This window comes from Pungitius pungitius, chromosome 8 (assembly GCF_949316345.1).
Source record: "Pungitius pungitius chromosome 8, fPunPun2.1, whole genome shotgun sequence".
NCBI classification, from domain to species: Eukaryota; Metazoa; Chordata; class Actinopteri; order Perciformes; family Gasterosteidae; genus Pungitius; species Pungitius pungitius.
In genome coordinates, this window is record NC_084907.1 from 16,423,515 (window position 1) to 16,450,828 (window position 27,314).

General features: G+C 38.5%; 1 protein-coding gene across 2 annotated transcripts in view; it reads right to left on the reverse strand.

The window, feature by feature from the left end:
* The window catches only part of cpne5b (copine Vb), a 74,376-nt gene that overhangs the window by 27,485 nt on the left and 19,577 nt on the right, over positions 1-27,314 (reverse strand). The window contains exons 5-9 of one of the 2 annotated variants that reach the window (XM_037490446.2): positions 23,562-23,665; positions 22,430-22,469; positions 21,645-21,659; positions 19,578-19,654; positions 634-697 (exon numbers count right to left, since the gene is read on the reverse strand). In XM_037490446.2, the coding sequence (XP_037346343.1) occupies positions 634-697; positions 19,578-19,654; positions 21,645-21,659; positions 22,430-22,469; positions 23,562-23,665 (300 nt within the window). The remainder of the gene's footprint in view (positions 1-633; positions 698-19,577; positions 19,655-21,644; positions 21,660-22,429; positions 22,470-23,561; positions 23,666-27,314) is intronic. The other variant, XM_037490447.2, reaches the window with a different exon arrangement.

Below are 27,314 nucleotides of genomic sequence, written 5' to 3' on the forward strand. Positions count from 1 at the left end.
CTCTCGGTTGCTGTTCAGAGGCAATACGCGGTTACAACTTCCCAAACCCGATAACAATGATTGTTTTGGGATTGCTTGTGCCATTGCTTGTTGAATCACAAAGCTGAGCTCAGTGGTCAAAGGTCAGCCATCGCCCTTAGTTCATCTGCCATACGCGATCCTTTCGAAGTCAGAACGTTAAAAACAGTTGTTGAGATTTGAGGAAGGGGAAACAGTTGATGACATTTTCCTTGATAAAATATCAATATATAATATAATGAAAAAAGCATATATTTTGTTGCGTAGAATTGCATTGTACATCTTTCACTGCGACAATAACGCACAAACAGTGCTAACTGCCTTTGGGCAGCATCGGCTATTATAAAAAATATATAATAAACACACACATGGAATAGAACAGAATGTAATTGCGCAAGGCCAACGGAATTAGGCAATAGCCCAAATCTAACATTGTTCATTACAGAAATAGGCAGTTTATTTTGTCTTTAGCTGTGCACTTGCATTTATTTGCTCTTCCAAGCGTTCCTCATGCTAAATCCACTTTATGTGAGAAGACTGTTTAGCCAGGTGTCTCTGACAGATGTTTGCCTTCTAATGGCTCTTTGACAGGGGAGACTATTAAGGCTTACTCACTCGACAATTGCTCAACTCCTCCGCGGATAGGACGACAGTGCCGCATTTCTTCCCATGGATTCCTCTGTGGAGGAAGAGAAAAAACAAAAAAGATCAATTAAAGAACACACATCTTTTACTTGATAACTCTTTATCATGAAAGGTCATTGCAAGAAAAAAAGCATTTTATTTTCTCAAATGTGAGCTGTTGTTTGTGATTAAATCAAATAAAAATTGATGTAGCCCATCTTTGAAAAATCTATTTCAAATTGAACTAAAATGTTTAATATTATAATACCGGAGCTTTAAATCCGTTTCGGTACATTTTCGCGATGTACAAAGACAACTAATTCCCTAACAATAATATGGCTGCTATACTTGGGTGATTGACCAAACAAAAAAAGACATTTACTACAGTACATCTTAAAATACCTTTAGGGAACACATACTTTCATGTAGCTTATCTACCTTTTTCCCGCTAAGACTGCTGCTTTATGTGTTACTGGTGGCTCATTGTTTTCGACCAGTGGAGATGAAGAGAAATAGTGCTTTCTAAAAAGGAAACAACAGTAACGGTGTGTTTCAACTTTGACATCCCTGTTCTGCAGTATTATGAATTAACGACGTTTATGTGCATATTCATCTGTTTTACATACAATCATGTATAATGCTGGACTACACTTGGGCGCAGAGCTGGAACAGAAGTTTTTTTTCATAACATTGTGAGGAGTGCAATAGGTGTTTGCTCAGATATTTGATATGGTGATAAATCAAAAGTTTCTTTCTTTGTGCTAAGTTAGAAAATGTTGCCCTGTCCTGCTGAAGAATTCAAGTCAGAGACAGTCTGGCAGGATGGGGGTTCCTGTCTGGACTTGATTGAAGAGTCGGGACCCGCACGGACAAACAGAGCAACTACAGTTAAGATTTACACTACACTTGTTTTAAAGTGGCATTTCCAGGTGCATGCTATGACAATTTACCTAAAAAGGATGATGGACTTGACTTGAGGGGCCCTAGTTTTCAACTCAGGTTAAAAAAGTTCTCCAGCTGTTTGTATGAGTGCATTCCGCTCCTTGTGTAGAGTTGAGTGTGTTTTTAAGAGGTAGATGGAGACCTTTGATCCAAACCGTGAAAGACTTTCATCGATCGTCTGGCAGAAAAACACCATCCTGGTGGCAAGAGCGAGAGTGTTGTTTCCCTCAACTAAAATCTTGCACACACACACACACACACACACATATTTATCGACATCAGGCATCTGCCACTACCTCAAAAAACAACTTTGAAAAGACAAATGACTGCAGACATTCCCTCTGTCATCTCCTGTAGCCACATACCATTTCTGGTTAGTTCTTTCAGAAATAAGTGGTCGATTGAAAAGCTAAAGTAAAAAATGATGGCTAAATTAAACAATGTAGTGTACGGTCACAGGAACAGGGCTGTCAAACATAAGGCTGGGTTTTCTGGTAATTTATTTAAAAATAGGTTTGTTCTTTGTACTAAATGAATGTGTGGGTTCAGTAAGTGGATCTAAATAATATTATTGTATTTCTATTGATTGTTTATTAATAGTCATATTAAAAGTATATGCAGATATATGAAAATTATCGCTTATGACCATTAGAATCTAAAGCCCAATAATGAACTTTTGAGTTCTATTTATTTTAATCCAAAACCCAAGATATCTGGTAAATTCTAGCCATTCCTATTATTACCATTTATTCCATTCTAGAGTACGAAATAAATGGTATTGACCATTGATCAATAATATATACATATATATATTGCAACATTAAAAAATGAAGACTTGATTTATAATGGTTGCAGTTACAGAGAATTGACTTCCTGAGGGTGCCACAGAAGATACTGCTCCATCATACAGAACAGCTGAAGAAATAGCCTTTTAAATGCTTCACACTGGCAGGCAGTGTTGTGCCTGAACGCGTTCATTGAACGATAGTTCATGAACTCGTTCATATTTTGGGCGAACGTGAACTGAACGTACTGTATTAATGCCCGATGAACGTCACTGTGAACTCGTTCATTCTGGTGTTTATGAACGGCACGTTCTTTCAGGTTAACATCGTTCAATGGGGTGGCAGATTTCTATAGAAAACACACCGTAAACGCGCCTTAATAAGTAGCGGAAAAAACACCCAATCTGGCAACACCAGCCTCCAGTGTCGCACCGCGCATGCGTCATCAAAAAAAAAGAAATGTATGGAGGCGACAGCTGCGTGTAGCAAAGAGGCGGCGTATAATAATTTAAATGAGTTTTATGAAGTTACTGACAAGATCGGTGAGGATGGGAGGAATCTGACCTTTCTTTGCAAACATTTGCACCTTAATGATAACTGTTGTGTTTTTATTCCTTATTTAAAAAAGACCATTCAAGCAGCATGTGTTTGAGAATGTACTGTAGGGGTGAACGCTGCAGCTGCTGCTAACGTGGAGTGAATGGACAGCAACATTAAAGCAACAAAGGGGAAATGCTGTCCCCTCAATGCTAATGTAACCCTGGTTGGATAAGGATTCAAAATTGGATATGAAGATGAAATCTGATGCATAGCTTCAGTGTTAAAACTGATAAAATAATTGCTGTCTGTGGTTCTATATGTGGTTCTCAGCAACATATGGAAAAAAAGAACACAACTAGTTCATTTTTTGGAACTGTGAACTTAGTTCAAATATTTTGAAGTTTGAACTATGAACTGAACTAGTTCATTTTAAAATTTGTGAACTGAACTTTGAACTAGTTCATAGAAAGAGAACTTTCCCAACACAGCTGGCAGGACCTTTTATTCTTTAAACTACACTTATACAAATGATAAATCTCCTTCTGTTTGAACTTTGACCCTACAAATAAGTGAGAATTTCTTATTGTTTCGCCCAAGTAGAGTAAAAGCAATATTGTATGCATAATATAACCTAAATCTATTAACACAAATGCATCAAAGACACACACGAGCGCTTTTGAACCCCTGATATTAATGAAAGGGACATGTAAATCTAGAAAGAACAATTGCACTAAATCCCTCAAAGCATAAAGACCCAATGACACACACACACACAACCACACACACACACACACACACACACACACACACACGATATTTGTTCACAGTGGTGGAAATCTGTAATTGCAGAAATCTACAAGGAGTCATATGAGAAGGAAAGGAAAAGGAACAGGGATCAAGAGGATAGCTTACAATGTGTATATCATTAAAATGTAATTTTGTAACTTTAACAATAGCCAGTTGGAAATATGATTTCACTTGACACTGTTTTTCTGTTTGTTTCTGTTTGTCAACAATGAGAATCAGTTAGTAAGTAAACATTAAACATCCTTTATTCCTGTACAACACCTTGTATTCCCTTGGAAATGGGCCTACTGGCATGTTCTGACAATTGGAAAGCAATTTATTCAGAGGCATGTTCTACCGATCTCATATGTTGCTTTTCAGAGAGTCATTTACTTTAGTAAAAATTGTGCTAATTTAGACCTAAAGATGAAAAAGTAATGATTATTAAACGAAGTTGTGACTTTGCCACTGACGATTGCACCAAACAGAGTGAAATCAGCTGTCTACCATTAAGGACCTGCATGACTAGATTGGGTTGTTTCACAGGAGACAAAGAGCAGAACTAATTTAAATCTGCACTTCTGTGTTCAAAATTCTTTTGCTTTTCATTTTTTTACTGATTCCGTTTTATATTTATTTCATGTGTGAAAAATAACTTGAAGTGTGAGCGTGTAGGCTGGCATTCTGTGACTATAATACCTGGCTAAATATGGGGGGGTACAACATGTCTTCTCCGCCTCATTTCCAGCACTAGTTAGCACATACCCATCTGTTCCAAATACTCTCTAGAGGAGAAACATTAATTGGATGAAAACCATCGTACTGAACCAGCTGGAAACAGCTGTTATCTGACTTATTAGTGACCTCAAACTGTCTCCTTGCTCTTTAATGTATGGGGGGGGGGGGGTTACGGTTGCCTTAATAAATCCATTACAAATCAGGCATATCAAATCCTGGGGGTGGAATGGTTGCTGCAGATTTTATCATCTGATATTTTAAGGATCATATGAGGGTTCCAGTGCTGTCAGCTCACATCCTCTTTGTATAATCTGATGAACCAAAGCAAAGGTAGCGAGCTCGTATTGTGCTGGATATGATATAGAAGTCATGCCGTGAGGCCAAAAGTTGTTCAGAGTGCTTCAATTCAAAGTCTAGTTAAAAACTCAATACCTCAAAGATAAGAAACGTGTGACAATAATTTGGGGAGATTATGTTTAAAGATACTGAACCTCTCAAATCTTTGATGTAATTATGCAGCTTTAACATTTGGCATCTGAATATGAATGAATATTAATATTTCCCACTGCATACAGGATTCATAGCTAAAGTATAAACTTATACTGTCATAAATGTGGGAATCAATACGACATTTCAAGACATTTCAACCAAAACTAAAATTGGCGTATGCACACAGCTGTGACTTAGCATTGAAGTAGACATAGTGGACAAGACAAATGGAAAAAAATATAGACAAGACAAAATGTTCAAGAGAAGTAAAGAAGATGAAGCGGCAGAGGTAGAAAAAGTTGCCCATATAAATAAAAAAGAAATACCCACAGCCAAAGAAGGAGCTTCCTGTCTGCCGCATACAGATGTTCATCGAAATGCAAGGAACATTTTTTGGTTTATATGTTATCTATCTGTATTTTCTGTGTCACTGTGTCAGAAGTTCATCCATGTGAATCTTCACCTCTTGATGCATGTGCTGATGTTGTGTGTGATTGTGTGGTTGGAAACTGCCTTTGGACATAAAAAACAAAACTTTGCCCTGTGCAACGGTTTTGCAGAATTAAAACAATTTGAGACATAATGTTGGTTCTTTCCAAAATGTGATGCCTTGTCGACCTTATTCCACTTTAATTTCTATCATCCACTTTTGATTTTGACTCTCAGCAGCTCAAGAGAGTCAAGATTTCATTTGAAGTGTTTTTCAACTCATTTTAGCTTCCATTCTGACTAATGAACCAAATAGGAAAAATCAGGATTAACTCTAGAGTCACTTGGAAACGTTGAGGTATGAAACAAAGAAATGGCACTAAGTCACTGATGCCTATGATATGCAGTGTCGTATCAACATGATAATTATGCTTCTCATAACAGTGTTTCTGTCCTTTTCTTAACGTGTTATTAATGGAGAGACAATTGTTGACAAAGTTCAATGTCTTCACCTCAACTAACAATATCTGTAAAAGCTTGTTTTGCTCCTCACTTGTTAGTTTGTGCAGCTGTTCGGCACCTAAAACAGGTTTCAAGCAGTGTTTGTTCTACCTTCTGAATAGTGGTTCAACGATAATCAAACTACCTCAAAGTGAAGCTAGGAATCAATCTACCAAGGAATACATTTATAATTTAAACAACATTGCAGTGTTTTTATCTTAATTCATCTGTTGTTCGGGTTAAAGTTTCTTCTAGTTTCATTACTTTTTCTTCCACGTGAAAGTAGAAGCTGTACAGTCACAGCACAGAGGAGCAGCACCTACAGCAGCATGTTATCAACACAAATTGAATTTTTAAATTAACTGTTGTTACAAACGTTGTGTAAGGACAATGTAATGGCTTAAGAAAAGGCCCTGATTGTCTCAAGACTATTTACAATAATCCACCAAGAGAAGACACAGACACCAGTTTATAAATGTCTTCAGTGTGATGAATGTGTAAAAATACTGAAAATACTAGAACAATAAACAGTCAGTTTGATTTTGGTGTCGGTCCTGACACAATTAAGAATTGTTTTCCCCAGTCGGTGAAATGCGGTGAGCCACTTGCCCAGTAGAAATGTAGTGCTTTGCTACACCCACCACCCTTCAAAATAGCATTTTTGCTACCGCCGCCAATTTTATAGAAACCAAAGTATCAACCTACTAAAGTAAGGTGTTGCCTGGTGAAAGGAGACACTGAGGATTACCAGGCTTCAAGTAAGATTTATGTGAATTTCTTCAGTGTGGGAAGCCAAACATGTCTCCATGACAAAGGAACATCACTGTTCAAGAAGATACTGTGGAATTAAACATTTCTATTATCACTCCTCTGCTGCTGTATTATTCAGCAGACAAACTGAAAACACTTTGATCCATTCTGGAAGGAAGCATGTTTCTTCCACGCCACCGGCTCTGTAACCTTTAAAACTGAACACAAGCACAGCCATCTAAACATCCAACGCTGTGCAGTGAAGCGAGGCCTCTCTAACACAATTACTGACTCCACCAACTCTGCCAAAGGGAGAAGTGAAACACTATTTCATTGGCGTAAGGACAGAGACCAGACGCACACACCCACCTGAGACATCCACCTCCTCAATTACCCACTGCTGATTCTACAAAGCCTCAGTCATTCGAGACCTCATTTGACTTTATTACAGCAGCCACCAGAGAGACTATGCCATTAATCAAATAGAATAGGAAAAGATTGAGCAGCCACCCAGGAGAGCAAAGAAATGAACTGATATGGCTGCTACAATTCCTCTGTTTCACTTCTGCATGCGGGAATGACCCAGCATCCATCATGGCTCAAATGAAGCACACACTGCAAGGCTGCCCTGCATCGCTCATTGAGGTGAAGAAGCCGAGCTTTATTCATAGATGAAACATGGTTAGAGACAGGTAAGGATGTGTGGCATTGCACTTCTTTTTCAGTGGTTTGTATTGCAATTCCTTATTAAGCTTTTTTAACTGCCAGAGCAGACGCTGCGAAGCAAACATCTGGAAATGTAGTTTCAAAACAAGCCAGATTAGGAAAAGTGCATAGAAAACATGTCAATACATGCAAAGACAAACAAAAGAAACCGGTGTGACAAATTTGATTACATGGTGTTTTCTGAATTCTGCTTTGTTTGTTGTCACAGAGGGTGAAATGTGGAAAAAACCCTTTTCCTTTCTTTCTGTTGGTTGAACAAATGACACTTCAATCAATTAGCTTGGTAACAATGGCAGCCAATCTCTTTAATGCTTTGTTTGCCTTTGATGCTGCTAAATCGTCTAATTTGTTGAGGAGGGAAATGAACGCAATTTGCTAAAATAGCTGCTCCAAATGTTTAAACAGACTGAGCTTGGAGCAGGAGCTGTGTGATTTGTGGATTTCAAACCCAATGACTGTGTGGCTTAAGTTTTCTATAACCTAATAAAACTGTTAGTTCTCAAAGGTGCTCCTGAATTGGTTAATTCAGAGCAGGAAACCGTATCCGTCAAGTTGATTGGTCGCTGTAACTCAATCCAAAATGACAGAAAAAACGTTATCCAAACAGATGGCTCAGCTCGAAGACAAAGAGTGTACCGTTGATGCTGGCACAGGGAGCAATTTTTCGCTCAGAGTTTATTAGACACAAGGGTTCCAATAGTGGATGAGCTCTCATTCCGACTACAAACACACTTTTCTCCCCAAAGCAGCGGTGCAGGAAAAGCTTGTTTGCCATTTGCAGTGAATGGGTCTGCAGGGGTCATCTGTCCTGCTTCACGATCCGCCTCAGAGCCAGGATGCATACAACCGTGTGGAATAATCACACCCCGTTATTCCTTTCAGTGAGACGGTGTGAACAGACCATCGACAAAATGTGCCTGAAAGTTCAAATTGAGCCCAAGTACTGGAACACTGTCTTAGCTCTGGATCAAATTCTTTCCCACTTATTCTTGTAAATGATTGTGGCTCACAGGTTGTGATTAGTTCATTATTATTTAGAGAGGATTGTGTCACTTCAGCTTATATTTTGATGATATGTTAAACTTATTTGAATGGTTGCATATATAAAATGATTATCTAAATACTTTATCAATAGTGTGCAGAATACATAGCTTTGGACAGCCCACACTGTGCGTTCTTGTTATTGGGGTTGCTTGCTTTTAATGAAGATCAAGCCAATTCTGCATTGACCTCAATAGATCAAACTCCAGGGCAAGAAATGATCTGTTTTTTTGAATGTTGTAAATTTCATTCATTTTATTTTTTTATTGTAATAAGATTTTGTTTTGTTTCAGATTTAAAGACCGAAAGATACTTTATGATACCTGACACGCATGTGTACTTTAAATATGTAAACCTAGTTTTAGTGTAAGGTATGTCATTTGGTTATAAAATCAATTAAAGCCTCTGTTACATCTCACACTTCTGATGCAGTGTGTGATGCAGCCAACATTGAACCCTTATATTCATGGCTTAATAATTGTGATAAAAACGTTGTTTGTGTGGGTAAACAGTCGTGAGGTTAATTGAACCAAGATTTTGCTTTGATTTCTTCTTCTTCAACAAGAGTTTATAATTTGCATATACCCAAATTAAACTCAAACATTCACGTGTGTCTGATTTTAGAAAATCAAGGAAATTGAGTGAATATGCCACCATTTGATTATTATTATATAAGTATAATTTATTTTTCTTAGGAATAATATGTATAAGCTAATGCATTACAGCTTAGAACGTGAACTTCTATAAACCATCGTTCAACATTTTCCTTTTTGATTTCAGTCTTTGCTATCAGAGCGGTTCCTTCATACAGCTGCTGATCCCCCTCGGGGGGCAAACCCATTCTCTTGCACATTTCGATGGGGCTCAGCCCCCCCATCAACCATGAGTTTCACTTCACATGGACCTTCAAGCCTTCAAGCCTTACAGCCGTCAATTTTCATCACAGCATCAAAGACTTCCCTGTCAGTTGCAAAGTAGGAGCTGGAGGGTGTGGTGTAAAAATATATCTTCTCAGACAGAGAGGAAGCTGCAACCTAAAGAAATAACAAAGCTTCCCATTAACTGAGACCTTAAAAAGAGATGTATACTGTAGAGTGTGAGGAGAGGAAAAGGTTGTGGATGTGGAAAAGGAGCCCCCTAGTAATAATTATACTCTTGGCCATTACTCTTCTCTGACCAAAAATACCCCCACCTCCAAGGAAATAAGCCTTGCGCCTCATATTTACTGGTCTTTGTCTCCAAGGAAACCTCACTGCACTTGAACAGACATTACTCGTGTGACAGCCCCTCAGGACATCAATGAAGGCTTCCCCATGCAGAGAGCAAGCAAAGCACAGCAGTTGGAGCCTCTGAGTGTGTGTGTGTGTGTGTGTGTCTGTGTGTGTGTGTGTGTATGTGATAGAATGAAAGATACATGACAGAATAAAACGGAGATGAGCAGGTGAGGGCATTGTGTTTAGTAGCTATGAAGTATCTCTCATAGCCTGAGCGGAGGTACATGGAGCTCATGCATTAATGTGTTTGCCTGTGATGAGTGTGTGTGTGTGTGTGTGGAGCCCGTCTGTGTGTGTATGCATGTGTTTAGCAGACAGAGGTCTCTTTGTGGAGGTGATGCCATTGGAGAGACTTGATTTATCACTTTCTGTAAGAGAAAGAAAGCAGCAGCATGAGAGGCCATATGACAGCTTTATCCGTCCACTGGTCCACACCGTGCCAGAGGAGAAAAACACAGATGGCTGCACGTATACGTCAGTCTATGTTTAGCCACGTTTTGGAATTGATCCCTAGAAATGGGAATGTATTATCCATAAACTGGTTATCACAATTGCTCATCTTGGATTCTTGATTTTGTCTAAAGTTTTCTATATTTTTTCCATTTGTGTTGTCCACTATGTCTACTTCACTGCTAAGTCACAGCTGTATGCATACATCAATTTTAGTTTTGGTTGAAATTAGCCAGAACACAAGACTGAGTTGTTTCATTTAATTCACTCAGCTTTGTATGTTCATGTTAGTGGATTATTTGTTTGGAAAGAGGAGGTAATCTTATTTTTTTGGACCTAACTAGTTAAGGTGCAAATATATAAATAAATTGCACCTTAATTATATATATATATATATATATATATATATAATTAAAATTGCAAAGACACAAAAACTGGTACTTAAAACCAGTCATGGTCATCATTAAAACGATTGACATAAACATAGTTTGCTTGGAATTCTAAAACTCATTCTATTTCTTCCAAAAAAGTTCTTAAATCTTTTCAAATAACTACACACAATTATTGCAGAACATTAGATTTGTCCTTTAAAATTCAACACCATTGAAATAAAAACTACTCACTATCAATCACCCGCACCAGAGTGCAAACGTGGAAACGCCTTTAACCAACTTGAACACTATAAATACGATTCAGGTTTGTTCTTTGATCCGAATAACAATTGAGGGTAATTTAAGAGAGAGAGAAAGAGTTAGAGGACTGTAAATGCCAAATAATGTATTGTGCTCGTAGTACAATACAGTAACTATGTAAATACCATGAAGCTAAGGAGTCTCATTGGCTGCATATACGGTTCCGATGGTTGAATACTGCCTTGTTTCAGCGGGATTTACCTAAATTTGGTTGCACCATATGACTTTGAAGTAAATGTCTCAGCTTGCCATGTCCTTATTATTCTGAATGGTTTGCTAACGTCAATCAACGTCAATCAATTATGTAAACCAGAAGTCACTATATCATCACAAGCCGAAACATAACTTCCACATATTACAGTTTTATGGGGGCATCGATGAATTATATTAAAGTATCGACGCCTTGTTTAATGTAGGTATGTTGTTTAGCATTCATGGAGAAATACGTGCCATCTGGTTTTTGAAATTGCACCTGCAACCCCCCAGGCAGCCAACAACTTAAATCCTCTTCACAAAGTTGAAAACCCAATTCTCATAAACAGAACAAAATGTCACATTCTTGTAGAGGAGCCAAAAACACAAAAGAGCGTAAAGGCATTTTTTTCCTCGAGTAGACAGCAGGTATGTTGTTTCGGGGCTTGTGTTAGTGTGCATCTGCATATCCGATAGGTGATGAGGCGCAGTGGAGCACGCCTCACTTAAAGTGGGGCTTGGAAATAGCTGGTGGCCATACCAACAGAAAGAAATGTGGGCTTTTATGACATGTGGGGTTTTATGAAGGGGGGGGGGGGGAGGGAATAGAGAGAGCAGCAATGAAGCAGAAAATGGTAAAAGATGAGGATAAAGATATAGATGCTGTCGTACGCACCTGGCCTGCAGAGAGAATCCAACTGTTCAATTTCCAAACCTGCGGGAGAAGTCTGAACAGATAAGAGGAACAAACACCTCCGCAAAGCCACCACTGAGCTGCTCTTGAGCAAGACACATGAGCTCAGCCGCTAATGACGGAGAAGTGTGATTGAGGTTTGGATGACGCACAGCAGGCGTCAGTGCGTATTACGGCATCTGTATGAGTAATCAAGCAGCGTTTTGCTGACAGATGCATCTGCTCCACTGACAGGAAAAACAACAACAAGTTTCAGAAACTCCACTGCAGTGTTGGCCTGAACTTAATCTGGCTGTGTGCCCTTTAGCAATGGATCAATAAATTGTCTCTATCTGGGAAGAAAGCCAGTTCAAGCCGTTGTTCTGACTGGTGAAAGTGGGTCTCGAGCAGAGCTCTGCGATAGAATTCCAATTAGAGAGGAGTTTAGGTGGCAAAGAGTCGAGAATCCAACGTGGCGGCTATGATGGCATTTTTTTCAGGAGTAAAATTATCCTTCAGGGATCAGGGTTGCCATAGTAAAATAGAAAAATAAAAATATCCATCTCAAGGACACTCCAATTTAAAGTATTGATTAAATTGCAGCACAGCTACACAAGCGAAAGTAGTTATGCACCGTCTATGAGGACATATACATAAATTGACACTCTAGCATCTAATCCTGTGACACAGACTCATTGCAGCCTCACATACATTCAAGAAGCTTGAATTAGGCAGGGCTTGCTTTTCAGAGTTCTTTCAGTAACTAATGGTGTATGGTGGAGTGGTACACAAAAGCTGCTTCTTCTTGCACAAATATTAAAAGCGTGAACTCTTGTACAGCTCATGGTTCAGCACACCTGCGTCTGTTACCGGATATGACCATGAGCAAGTTTTAGGTTTCTAAAAGGCACTTTTTCAATTAACTACAAACAATTGTCTACACTTAGGCACCAGGCTCATTAGGAATTACCTAAACAATTGAAAACAGCATGCATTGAATTTGAACATTTGATACAAATCGGAGCTGCACACAACAAATAGAAATCATGTTGAAATCATGAAAAAATGTTCGTTGGTGTGTGTGGAGGAAAGGATGTCATGTCATCTGTGGTTAAAGTAGTTGTGTCTGATCATGTTATAGTTATAGGAGAATTGAACATCAACAAATGTGTTCATAGTCTTCTTCTAATCTTCTAGCAGAATCAGAAAACGGTTGGCATCTGATAAGATCTATTTAGTGTTGGGTGTTAAGTCAAAGTAAAAGTTTAGAAGAGTGCATACATAGTCATGGTGTTTGCTTTTGCAATAGCACTAAAATATGTTGTATTGTATCTGCATCTGTCAATACAAAATATAAAGAGGGCCCTAGTTCCAGACATTGTTTTGTAGCAATTGCAAAACATTTTTGGATTGTGATACAAGTTTCAGAGGCTGATTTAGCAAAAAATACATCTGTAGCTTTAGGTTTTCAACTTGAAAAAAAGAATTGCCACTAAATGAAAGATAACAAATGTGGTTTCTCACAAATGATGATCTCCTATCTCTGAAGGTGCAATAGATCAAGCAATTACTAAGCCATCTCTCTCAGTTAGCCATAGCACTATGATAATCCCAATGCTTTCTATAAAGACAATAACTTATCATCCCAGAAGTTTGTATGGTTGCAGTTTTAAAGTATTGCTCGCTAGATACAGGATTGCCCGAGGCAAACTGTCAGGGATAGGGAGACCTGTTGTCAGGCGGGGTTTGTCAGCATTGGTTTATCATCATACCCAGCTGGGACTCCGGCCTCTGCACACAGATTCCTATTCACATTCCCAAATAATTTCCTTCTATTTTGCTGCTGTGTTCTAGTAATCCACACTGACACGCAGGCAATATCCAAACGGTTAAAGGCCAAGCACGCTCAAACACAACTCCTCCTCTGGCCAACATCTTTCTCATGTACCATCTGAGATAATTCTCATGACTCCCTTGTGCTCTTCTCTACTCGTATTGCCTTCTTTGTTGTTCTAATTCAACTTCCTTGGATCTCTCTCATCTACTCCATGTTTTGTAAGGCGTGCACATTTGTACACTACTCCCCAATATGCTAATGTAGAGTATTTTGTCTACGTAACACAACCCAGTAATTATACACAGCATCGACCAGAGGGTCCATTGTCTGAACTTGTTGTGTCAAATGGCTTAAAAATAGCTACCAATTAGTGGGCCATTTCCACCATTTCAGTGGAATATGGTGCACAAACTTCATAAAAAAAGAAAAATGAGATACAACCGTAGTACTCTCCAGTTGCTGACTCTAGTCGGCCTCAAGGTTAGAGAAAAGAAAACATGCAGTCTGAAGGTTTTTATGTTTTAGTGATACTGTTAGTGAAAACTAAAGTGAAACTGCACTTGTCTTCCGGCTGCTTGTCTATCATCAACGTGTGCCAGAGAGACTCATTTAACCCCCATCTGCCGCAGTGGAGCACCTCCGTGGGTTTCTGTAAAACGCGGTGGTGTTTTTTGGTCAGCTCGCGTGTGCCTTGCGGTAAAGGAGCATCTACACAGCAAAACAGCCCTGAATAAATGAAGGCAGATTTGGTCAATTCATTTTTTTCTCTTATAAGATGTTTTCAGTTGTTTCTAACGGTTACTGAAGGTTTGATGCTTCCATTGCGGGGTGGGATTTTCCTAGAGCCTCTTTTCTTTTTTCTAATCTTGCTTTTATTCTTATTATTTATAGTGCTTGTCTCCATGAGGCACACTTTGTGAGGAAGAGCTCCTAATATATCATGAAGTGCGATTCAAAGTAGTTTGGGCAACTGAAGAGAAAAGATTAAATATGATACAATTGGAGATCAATCTTAGAAAATGTAACAGCATGCTTTTAAAGTCTTGTTTAGCTTTGAAAGTTCCAATTTTGTCCCAAACCAAAATATTGGACGTGATCGAATTTAATCTGATGGCGCAAAGTTATAAGAATTAAAAAAAAAATTATACAAATTAATAATTACAACTCTCCACCAACAACACAGCTGTGTGTGCTGTGTGAGAGGATAAAGAAAGAATAACATGGCCCAATGACGTTGACTGGTAGAGGGAAGTCCATTCCTGCTGTTTGCCATTTCTTGTAAAACAATAAGGGTGCATTTAAATTAAGCAGCGAAATTAGCTGGCAATAAAACTCTTTACATTCAGACCTTTTCTCCCCTGGTGGGAGAATAAGCGATTCGCGCTGCAGAATCTAAATCACTCTTTGCACAATTAATTAGTCAGTAGTCTAATTCTACTACAGTAGAACAGAACAACGCAAATAAGCTGTATGGATAATTCCACGTTGGACAGTTTATGGTAATATAATAGGCCACATTTTCCTCTCTCAGCCCCCTGAAGCCCCTGCCCCATGGATCATAAATTTTTAGCCTCGCTGCATTTCCCTCAGTCTGAGAACAACTGTCTTGACCCCCGTATTATGGCTCGCAGGGGGAGAGATCTTGCCTCATCAACACCATCAGAAGCGCTGTGGGCCGGTTATTTTAAACCCTGGGTGCAGATAAAGATTTATCAATAGCTTCCTTATAGGCAGAAATATGCTTACCCACATTTCTAAGGCATTTATGAATTGCTGGGGTTTGTTGCCACATCCTTATTGGTTTCTGCACAAATGCACAATCCTTGTTTACTCTATTTAAATAAATATTTAGAACACTCTTTTTAAACTATTTAATTAATTTCTGGCACATGTATATTTTATTGGCAAATGTGTCAACACAACCCTAAGCCCCATTCTGTATTGTCCTTAATTCATAATAATTCATAAGTAGTCATTGCAATGCTTAAAAAGAAAAAAAACACAATGGTGTTCATGTGAAAACTCTTAAAGCAGAGTAATTGTATAGAAAAGATGATAATCGATCACACAAAACCAAAGCAATTTATAAAAACTATGTTTGTAAGTGTGTTGGAAAAACTGCCATGAAGTAATGTGATGATAAAGGGGGTATAGGCAAAACAACGCAAGACTACATCTGTATTGTTTATACAATAAGTTGTGTGTATGACATGTCAGCTGAGATAAGATGACTGCTCAGGATATGAAATCTGAAAATGATTTGCACATCATGGTGTAGATATGCATACAGCTACGCACTAATTAAATATAGTAATTTTGCATAACACATGACATCTCTTTTAATGCATATTTTCACGGAATGTTCTATTTTTTATAAATAGCAGTTTAAATGTCAAAGACTTAGTATCAGTAGTTTGAGGGAGCAATGAAAATTGCCTGCTATGTTGCAGGTGGCTTTGTCATATTAAATGTTTTTTTCAGTGTAAATACAAATGACAAGAGGATGATCTCTTACAAAATATGCATTTGAGGCTTGTGGCAAGAGATGACTGTAAAATCTGAAGCAATCATAAACGAGCAGAGTGCCTTTGATGTTCGGATGAAACGTCTTGTTTGACGGAAGCTCTCTCTCTCTCTCTCTCTCTCTTTCTAACAATATATTTTCACAGTCTCAACAGTTACAACGACTTACAGCAACTTTATTGATGTATAACATTTCAAATTGGCATGAAACGTATATATATCTCAAACTGGATCAAAAGTGTCTTTGCTGTATATTGTATATATACTGTATATTATGTGTCAGTTTACTCAGCAAAATATGACAAAAGAAGGTTTTATAGTGAGCAAGTTGTTTGAATATTTGATGCTGTTTTCACGGCTTATTTTCCACTTTAATGCTTTGTTATGTTGTCCTTCTGTGTACAATCTAGCAATTATGCTCATCTTCAGCAGCGTGACTGTCTCTGCCAACAAACACTGTCTGAATAGTCATTGATGTCACCTTTTCTCTACCCTTCAATCTTGCTCAAACGCTCCATTCCTTGAGGAGACATTCTTTTCCTATAATGAAAATCCGATGCTACCTAATTATCCGCCACCAATTTCAGGAACATTAAAGTCATTATTCTTAAAGAGAGAGAAGAGACCATGAAGAAAAATGAAATACACTTGCATGCAGTCATACACCATTTAACTAAGAGACAAACTGTATTAAATCAATTATATGTACCGCTGTACTCGTGTGTTTACATTCATTTTATGCTTAGATGCAAAGAGAAGGGAAGACTTATCCCATGTCAAGGTTGTTGAGAATTGGTGTCACTTTAACCAATAATTCAAAACAGCCTAACGTTACTCAACAATTCTTCCCTCACGTCTAAGTGATAATTTCATATTATATTATCATTAACGTCCAGTTGAAGAGAGAGAAGCAGAGAAATGGTTCGAGATAAACCTGAAAAACAAATAGATGCTCATTCTCCCATTGGCTCAGCACAGCTTAGAGACAGATGCCTTTGACATTTCCAAGCAATGAAAAATAAATCACATTCATTTCCAAAGAAACATGAAAACAAACTCCACTGGGTAGCACTTCCAGGGCAATGCATCACTTGTGTGCGTGCATGTTTGTGTGTTTGTTTTAAGGGCACTCAGTGTGTTTCTCAGTTCTCCTCCAGAGACAAAATAAAGATGCCGCATAATCTCACTGGTAGACCTGAACGTAATGACACTGGGTGTTAACATCTGACAGCGTTTGAATTGTGGAAAATGTTTCCCCATGTCCACCAAAACCAGTTGTAACCATGTCAAACATAAACACATTACATTCTATGATTAATCATCAACGGCCAAAAATAAATATGATGTTAAAAAAGGATTTGATAATGTACTGTCTGCGATGGAGACAGTTTGGAGACTGTCCACTTCCTTTGTCTTTCAAGAAAGACTAAAGGCTACCTCAAGAATAGAGTTTGGCAAAGCAGTTTGGGATTGTTTTAAATTAAACATGTGTCATTTGGCAATCGATATGTTTTACATTGTAAGCATACATAATAAAGCAGTGTTTTTTCTTCCTGTTTTATTTTGTGCACCCGGTTTAACTTCACTTCCTGCCCTGTTGTGCTTTTTGTTGTGATATTCAGCATTGTCCCTGATGGCTTCCTGCTGTGTCCAATCCCCTGCAACCCCCAAGTGTATTTAGACCGTGTGTGTCCCTTTTCTCCTGTTGGTTCGTTAGTCATTTTTAGGCGAGTCTTTTGGTTGTCTGTTTCTTGGTCCCTGTTAGCCCCGAGGCATTACTTGAATAAAGAATTTTTGTTTTGGAAATCTGAGTTTGAGTCCTCTCTGTCCCCTGTCTCTGAGACTCCGTGACACATAGATTCTGAACTAAAAGAAATGGTTTCACATCAAATTTGTAATAACATTATCAAGGTTTATGCTCTCAATATAGAAGCTCAACACTCACTTATATTTGCACTACTTATTGCACCATTAAGTAAGGTAGTACAAAAACTACATTGAAAACACACCCCAAAATATTTGTACAACAGATTTTTGACTGTGTCATCATCGGTGCTGGAGGGCAAAACAGACTTTACTGGTAAGCTCCATGTTGAGTGTGCCAATATGAATTACATTATTTCCATGTTATTTCATATCTAATATGTGATGTAACATTAAAGGAAACATTGATATGTACACTTTACAGTTGTACTGTTGCAAACTCAAATAATTAAAAAATTCTCACATAGCTTTAAAATAATAGATGTTTTCATGCAGGACTGTGGATTCATCCGGTGTGGTTGAGATTTCAGAGATGCGTTTATAGTTGCATATTCCCTCTTCTGCAGGCCTCTGCGCCACAAAATCCTCTTTTAGCCCTGCACATATAGCAATCAGTATCTAGGCTTAACACTGCATGTATATGTGTCCCTCCCTGCACTGTTGGAGGTTTGCAGAATATTCACGTATTCATATTTGTGTTTGAATACCTACAGTATTACGATAGAAGACTTGGTGAAGTTGTGAGTAACAGGAGACATTTTCATAATAGGAGGACTTGAATCAAAGCCACTGTCCTCCTGAGACTTATATCAAATATTCAATATCAGTAATTAAAATAGAATTGTGAGAAAGAAATATAATATAATTAAATTGTAAAAATAAGACAAATATGGGGATGAATACATATGTAAATATGCTAAGTTATCCAAAATCAACTTTGTTTGTTTTTAACCAATAAAAGTAAAATTAAATTAACTTCACAAGTTGAATATTAATGCTGTAATAATATCAATCAAAGTATAATATAAGCTCTCTCCTTTAATATTCTCCACGATAAAATATCCGGAGCTGAGAACCGGTATACAATAAGATAAGATATGATAATCCTTTATTAGTCCCGCGGCGGGAAACTTTAAGGGATTACAGCATCAACGGGGTAAAGTTTCCACTGACATGGAACAAAACAGGATCAAAAACATGTATGAAAAACAGTAATGAAATGAAAAAAATACAAGAATTCCCAAACCTACCAAATGATATTATAGAAATTATTATATAGAAATAATATATCTTACTGACTGCGACATCTAAATGACTTCCCCTGAATTACACAAGAGCCCAGCAAAATGATAATGATGGTGATGATGGGTGATGGATGTATAAAGACAGATTACAGGATATCCCATTAACACTATTTTTCTGCGGGAGTGCACAAGCTGAGAAGATGGGCTGTAATTTAGGTAATTTTGCTCAATTTTTCTTCAACATTTTTCTTTAATGGCAATAATTATCTAAGGAAAACATGTGTAGGATATTTTGTTCCCCCTCTCATCTAATCCTCCTTTGTTTGATCTATTCTTTGCTAAATAACCAGCGTGTTTACTGTTCATCCTCCTGCCCATGAAGGGCTTACACTGTCCCTGTGAACCTAACTCTCAGCACAAATGAAGCTAAATCGAAGAACCTGAGCGTGGCCATTGTAATTGGCTCCGAAGAATCTTTCTTCCGTCTTAATTCCACCATGAGCACAGAGTGTTGTTTCAAAGCCACTTTTGGATTCAGGGGCATTTAAATGTTACTCACCCCAGTGGTTTCTCCAGTCGACTGGCAGGTGATCCAACAATCTCCCCCAGAGTACAAAACGTCTGACCCAAAAAGTCCTGGAGGAAAGAAATGAAAGGAAACGGTACATGGTGAATATGTGAAGTGGAAAGAAAACTAAAAACTACAGTACTACCAAAGGAAATCATGAAAATGAGAAATTTCTTTATGCAAAGGAAGCATGCTCGTTCATGCTCCTTCACATTTTCATGTCAGAGATGTTGTTCATTGACATATTTCCCCTAAAGAGATTCTTTCATTTTCTTTTTTGAAGAACATATCGTGTCAACAAAGGAGCTGGGTAAGTCATAGATTGTAAATATGTCTGCAAAGAACAGGAACTTGATGTTAGCTATGAAAATATTTTCTTTTCTCTAAGACACCATTGCTGTGCTCTGCTCAACAATGTTTCATTGTATCCAGTTTTGGTTTGACTTGTGAAGTTTATTGAACTGCCATCAAAGTTCTCAATGTGTGCAAGGGAAGCATGGTTGGATGCTGTGGTTCCCAACGGGAGAAGAGCGAGTTAACAGTTTCTAACATACGTTTGTGTATGTTCCTTGAACTTGAAAATAGATAATAGCTTTCGATCTTGATCAATAAACAACATTATTTTTCAAAAGGAACATGCATTTATCCTCCTCGGAGAAAAAGAGTGAAACCGACTTTTTAAAAATAGACTATTGTGAAAGCAGTTTCAACTAATGTAGGCTTATTCAGGTAAGATGTTAAGCATAAAATGACAAATTACAACCAAACCTAAAAAAAATTGAACAGGAGAGATGCACAGTTTAAAGGGAAAACGCACTTTGACACTATCGTGAGAAGTCATCGTTGTAATCTATTCAGCACTTTCAAAAAATATGCAGTGATTGGAAGCACCATCTTTGAATCAAAAGCACAAAGAGAGCAACAAAAAAAAACCAAGGAATTCAGAGCTGTTCTTTGCTTCAAAAAATATTCCGGTTCTGAAAAATCTGATGCTATTGTAGGATATACGACGACCCCTTTGAGAGCTGCCATTGTTGTTTTAAAAAAAGAACAGTGGCATCAATGGGCTCGAGCACACCCGAACCACGGCTGTAGCTGCCAGCAGGTCCTCACAGCACACACATGGGTCCACGCTCTGTCTTTACTGGATACAAAGTAACAACTTGAAGCCTGTCAAGATTGATTTTTGGGTCATGTTTAATTTCTCACATGATCTTGTTGTATCACTTTGACACGAGACTGGCATCAATGGGCTCCTGGTACTACAGACATGCACGTTGCAGTACCTCGCTAGGAAGGGTACTTCAGAATAAAAGCAGACTCCAGACTCTAGGAGTTGATTTCAAAACAGACTACGGTGGTGGACTGTGACCAACCCGTTGGGAACCACTGGTTTAATGAATTGTGAAGGATTACTGACAAATGGGCAAAGTTGGAGGAATTCACAGCACCATGAACAATGGAAACAAACATGATTTATAGTTTGGGGCATTGATGTAGAGCTTTTTTAGAGACAGAGTGACATATTTTCAGTCATGCTCTAGTCTCTAATTGGACAAAGTCTCTCAGTATCAGCGTTGATCGGCTACACTACACTCCCAAAGACTGACACAAAAAAAAAACATACTGTGTATTTGGTTTCAAATTTTGCCACAATCCTTATTTTTTTATCGCTGCACGAATGTGGGATAATCCAAACCCAACAATCCTTAAGTCTGGCCTTGACACACAGGCAAAAACTAAATAATGCATCATCAGGCTGTGGTGTGTTTCTTTTTAGTAAGTTGCTGCCCACCGATTAATGCTTAATGTTACACGGAAGAGCTTGTGAAATCTCACCATCTTCATTATATTACAAAACAAAAGCTGCTGCAAGACACAATGACTGGATATTTATTGTCATAATGTGGCTGCCTGTTAAGAGCTGCACAGACAGGTCGGCTGTCCTCTCAGTTTCTGTTTGTGATTAGTCCCCATTTTTCCGCCTGAGGAAAGGATCATTAATGTGAGACAGCAGCCATGCAGCGTCAGTGCAGTGAGAGAGATGCTGGGACCTACGTTGAGTTCTGCGGGCTTCCAGAAAGGTTGAGCAGCAGCAGCAACAACAGCAATGACAACAACAATAACAACAGAGCACATCATATACAAACACTTCACCGAATACCTAGCACTCCTGACACTGCTCAAGATAGCGGGGTGAGAGCGGGGCGACAACATGCTGTGTGAGAACTAAAACCCGATGCACACCAGTAGAATTAAACGCACTGATGAAAAAATGCAAACCCTGCTCATCCAAATGCATCAAATAATCATCAAAACTGATTATTTTGTACTTTTGTTTTGAGACGTATGGATAAAATCAACTTATCTTCCTCGCGTGAAACCAAAAATATCATGAAATGTACTACAGTGGTTCAAATGTAACGTTACGGTTTAAGGCCTTGGCCTTACAGTAAGCTATACAGTAAGTAATTGCACACAGAAGTATATAAGAATCATTTAAGCAACTGAAAAGAAATAGCATAATCCTATCTCTGGTGCAATGCATCAACTAGAACATGTTAACGTCTAAAAGACATTGAATAAGAAGAAAAATACATATTTGCATTTGGATACTTGAGTGATAAAAGGGTTTGCTTTATTTCATCAAGATGAAATCATGAGGCGGACAACACCCAATTAAAACATTGCCACAAAGACCACTGATAAAGAGTCTATTCTTTGAACACCATTTGCTTTCAAGTAATATTTACTTTCTTAATTTCATTCAAGCCATTATTCAGATTTCATTAAAAATTAGCCTCCATTTATCTGTGGTTCAAGGTTCAAGTATGCTCACTCACGTGTTTGGACAGATCGGGGCTTTTGGAGTCAACATCATACCTGTAAAGAAATAAGATAATAGCCTTGTTTATTTCAGAAGCTGTAGAAGACACTCATATTTAAGTGGGCACTTCTGGATGTATACAGGCATGATTTTTTTATTGGTTAGAGGATTATTTCAAGGATCATTTTAAATTGTGTCAGCAAAATTATATGAGTGTAATATAAGAGAAATAGAACGAGTATAAAACCTTAGGAAGAAGGAAATTAATACTTATTTGAAACCCATAGCATGTAAACAGGTGGGTTCACTTATGAGAGAAAGAAAGGGACGTCTCACACATCAAACATCACACAAATTCAAAATGAGGCGAGATAAAAAAGATCTTAGTATCTTTTTAGATGCTAGGTAGGAGGGGCACAGCAATTGGGGAAGGGTTCAACAAGACCTATTTCCCTCTTCTATGATAATGAGTGCCGGACCTGATCTTATTTGCATGTGAAAAAAAATCCATGAAAGTGAAGGAAATGGAGGCTATTATCTAATGTACCAAGATTAAACATCCAATTAAACGATAGATCCTGTTTGCCTGGAGATTATTCAGGCTGCATGAACTACAAAGTTATTACTATCAAATGAAGCAAATAGATCAAATGATGCTGTTGTTGTTGGGTGGTTAAATTTAAGAATTGTGTAGTGGGATAGCTGTTTAGGCTATAAAGTGGGGCTGTGAAGGGTAAATGTATGGAAGGAGCGGTGAGAGATGGTGTTTTTTTTTATTTCTATAGAATCCAAATGAAACCTGTGATCCTCATGTAGTTACCGGTTTGTTTACCTGTAGGTAACAAGCTACCTAGTTAGCCTGGCGAGCTAATGCATGGAGCCTTCTTTAGAGGAGGACTCATGCAGGTACTGCATTCCTCACACAGACAGGATGAAACATTTGAACCAACACCCTCCAAACAATTGATATATTGCTCTTATCAGGGCAACGGTGGGTATTGCTGTTCGGGGGCAGCTTCTTAACGGTGTAATAAAGGAAGGGATCTCAATGAGATAGAACTATGGGTGCGAAAATAAATCACAGCGAAGAAGACAGAGAGCAGGAGAGAAAATACAATGCTGATACGCCTTCAAAGGAAATCACTCACAAGTCAAAGCGAAGATTCTGCTTCTCCTCAAAGAAGTAGTCTAGGATGTACTTTCGAACAAAGTCTGGGTTTAGGGTGTTGTCTATGACTTCTGTTCTTCCAAACTGGGGAAGGTGAAAGACAGATGGGAGAGGAGAGAAAATTGAAACTTGACCACAAGACATCATTAAATAAATAAATAAATACAGTGAGAATGCTGTTGTCACCTTGCACAAGTAATGTGTTTTTGTTCTTTTTGTTCTCTTTCTCAGACTCTCGCTCATCACACATGCTTACACACACACACGAGCTTGATTAATGGAGGGTCTTTCATATGCTGCTGGTCTGCTGAGGAAGAAGCTACAGTGCGTTTCCTGCTTCCTTGATCCTCACCGCTCCCCCACATTAATTACAGCAGGATAACCCACTCATCAACCCCGCAGAGAGAAAGAGATAAGGAAAGAGGTAAGTGTGTCGGGAGAGGCGGAGAGAAAAACTTGAAAAACAAGAAGTATGAAAAAAAGGGGGGCAAAAGAGGAGCGGGTGGTTTATTCAGGAAAGGAGGGTGAAAAGTGGGAGTGGGAAAAGAGTGGGAAGGGAGATGGGGAGGACGCAGTGATTAAGGCCGCCTAATTAGTGCGATTCTCACTCCCAAAGCAAGGAAACACGCCAGATAAAAGGCAGGCCAAGACCCAGCATTTGCACATGCTTATACTGTAAAAGATTATATGCTATTTCCTATTTAAAACTCCTGATATATATACATAATATATATTATTATTTACATCATAAAGCCTCCTGGAATTACACTATGAATACACAATATAATCAAATTGTCAAATATTTAGATAGATAGATGGTAGCAGTTGGTGTATTCTAGGAACTCGTTACTTGGCAACTGCTTAAGACCGTGAGTGTCATATTGTTAACTAGTTATTGGTATTGGTATTCATTCAATCATCCAGGAATGGTGACAGATTATCCTACTACCTACAGCATTGCATGTGCTGAATGAATTTCTTTAAAAGGAAAAAGATATTCATTCCAGTCTTCATAACAATAATTGATCACCTTTTCCCTAGTTACAAGTTCTTCATTAACCTGATCCCATTCATTTTAATGAATTAGTCTTAATTCTAATCCTCCCTTAATTCGATTAAAACTGCCTCAGTGAGGATTCATTCAGGCACTTATTGGAATCACATAGTTGCTGTTTCATGTCTCTTCCCTGCAGTGACAATAAGGATCTAATCATACAACTGAACTACAACTGAGTAGAGCCCGGCTTTATTGGAAAGCTGCCAAAGTCTATGTCAATCAACAATGGCCATTCACAAGGAATCAATCTGGTTTTTCCATAATGTAGACCGCCAGTGTTGGTGGATGTGTGAATAAACCCTTCCATTCTAATGAATACAGTGAACATGACAAAATCAATAAATGTGGGCAATTAGGACAACTCAAATGCTACAAAAAAACACACTTTTTTATCGCTTTGAACACCTTTTGGTTGTTTAAAGGTCATATCTTTCTCTGTGTCAACTCACTGTCTGAAAATCTAAATTTAACACCAGGGAGGACGAAAAGTAAGGAAAAGGACACCGATTGTTGAATCTTTGAACCAGCCATTCTTTCTAAGAGACCCCGAGGTGTTGATGAGGCTGTGAGCGCATGCTAGCACAGAGGCGGGTGTTGGTGAAGACGAGCTCCATAATGTGATTTCCCCGCTGAGAGGAGGAGACAAAGCCGCGCTGCAGAGTTCATTAGATACTGCGGCTGCCGGAGCCGGCTAATGAGGATCTGGCACCTTCTACATGTGCACACAGGTGCAGCGCCGTGGACCCGGGTAACCAAACGTCAGCTGGCCCACCAGCTGACAGCTAACACACAGGCATATGTACGTCTACACATGGAAGAGTGAAATCATCAGGGTAGCAACAGTTACAGTAGAGACCCGCAGTGCCTGATATTGAAAAGTGGACATCTCACTCAAGTACAGAGACAGAAAAAACGTACAAACGCGCTGTGGGTGAGAGGTGGGAAATAGGGGGTGATTTCTTTTTTGTTTCGAAACCTGAAAAAGATTTAATCATCTTCTATTATAGAGCACGCGTGAATCACATCTGGGGATTGGTTCCGTTTGAATGTCCTTTAGTTCCTATGCCAACGTTGAATTTAATTCTCCCTGCGCCATGTACAGCAAACTATAACATGGTGCTGATATGAAATCAGACTGAGGAAGAATCTTGTGTTCACAGAGAGAGGATGACAATGGTGTGACTTAAGTCGGCTATTCACACCACAGAGAGAGAGAGAGAGAGAATGGTCGAATAAGATGGAAAATGGTCTAATAAGTTCAGTTTAGCTGAATTCTCCTTGATGATGACCTAATCGACGCCATGAGTGTTTTCAGAGAGCCAATATAGGGGAAAGTGGGGTGAGTTGTGCCAATTTTTACTCAAAGTGACTTTAAAGTGAGGCCATGACAGTAATTCGTTCAACTTAAGGATGTACATGTATTTCAGGATGTAATAAAAAAGATAAAAATGTGGGCTTGTGGTACAACTTTGCCGTGGTGCGGGGTAAGTTGTGCCTTTAGGGGGAAAACGTTTGAAAAAACTAGCATGATTTAGCAGTTGAGAGCTAACATCATGCTAACTCTATAGACTCATTGTGTAGCCTGCTAAAGCACTAAAACATGTGTGAAATGTTTTCAAACTTGTCTATAATTTTTGAACACTACAATCAAAAAATATTTTTTAAAAATGAGACTTTTAAAGGACAAAAAACTTTTTTGAGCGAAAATGTGCTTACCTCACAGGCCATGTATCTTGCTTCTTTGGATAAGTCAAAGGGTTCAAAATGATGTGGTCACATGATCAATTTCTTCTATGGTTTTCCAGAAACAGGGGGTGGATCTACTTCCCCTCTGGCTCAAATCACCCCACTCTCCCCTAATGCATTACAATTTGTTTAACTTACTCTTTATTCATTACTAAATGGTCATTTTTCATAACAGACTAATTTTAAGATGACAGGGTTTTGAGTAATTCCACTCCACTTCTCTTTTGATAAAACAGAAGGTTTTGAAGCACAGAGAAGGATATACTGAAGAGAGGAGAGCGGTTGAGGAGCATGTTTCATTCAGTGTGTGTGACAAGGTTAAGAGTTATATAACACTTTCACGCTTCATTGAATGTACTGATCTCTCACGGTAAACGAGCTGTGGACCATAAAAAAACCCTGCAAGCGTAAATTCACCCAGAGAGCATTCTCCCAGCAGAGTGAAGCCTTGGAGGTGGCCAAAAAGTGGAATGTGCACAGATTATTTAGTTCTGCGAGGCAAAATAGATCTAATCAAGGAGCTGCATATAGAGAGAGGACTTGTGGAAGCGGTGGAGGTCATCACCAGCATGCTAGAGGGTCCTGTCAGAAAATATGAATCAGATGTCCCTGATGAGTGTTTGGCCTGAGTCACCTGGAGCCGCATCAATGCCCCTCACCTCAACAATAGGATTGGGATGAGATGGCTTATGCCTGCAAGCAACTTTAAATGTTTCTATTTTTACAACTCAGTCAGGGAACATGATGAATAAAGTAATAATACTATACTTATTTAAAAAAAATGCCTTTTGTGAGTGTGAAAGAGAGTTTTATGCTAGAAAGATCTCAACATATGCATACGCCTTTAAGTGTCCATATGCATACATACTCACACATATATCCTAACCGATATTTCAATGAAAGCCCACTCAGTCATCTGCTCTCATGAGG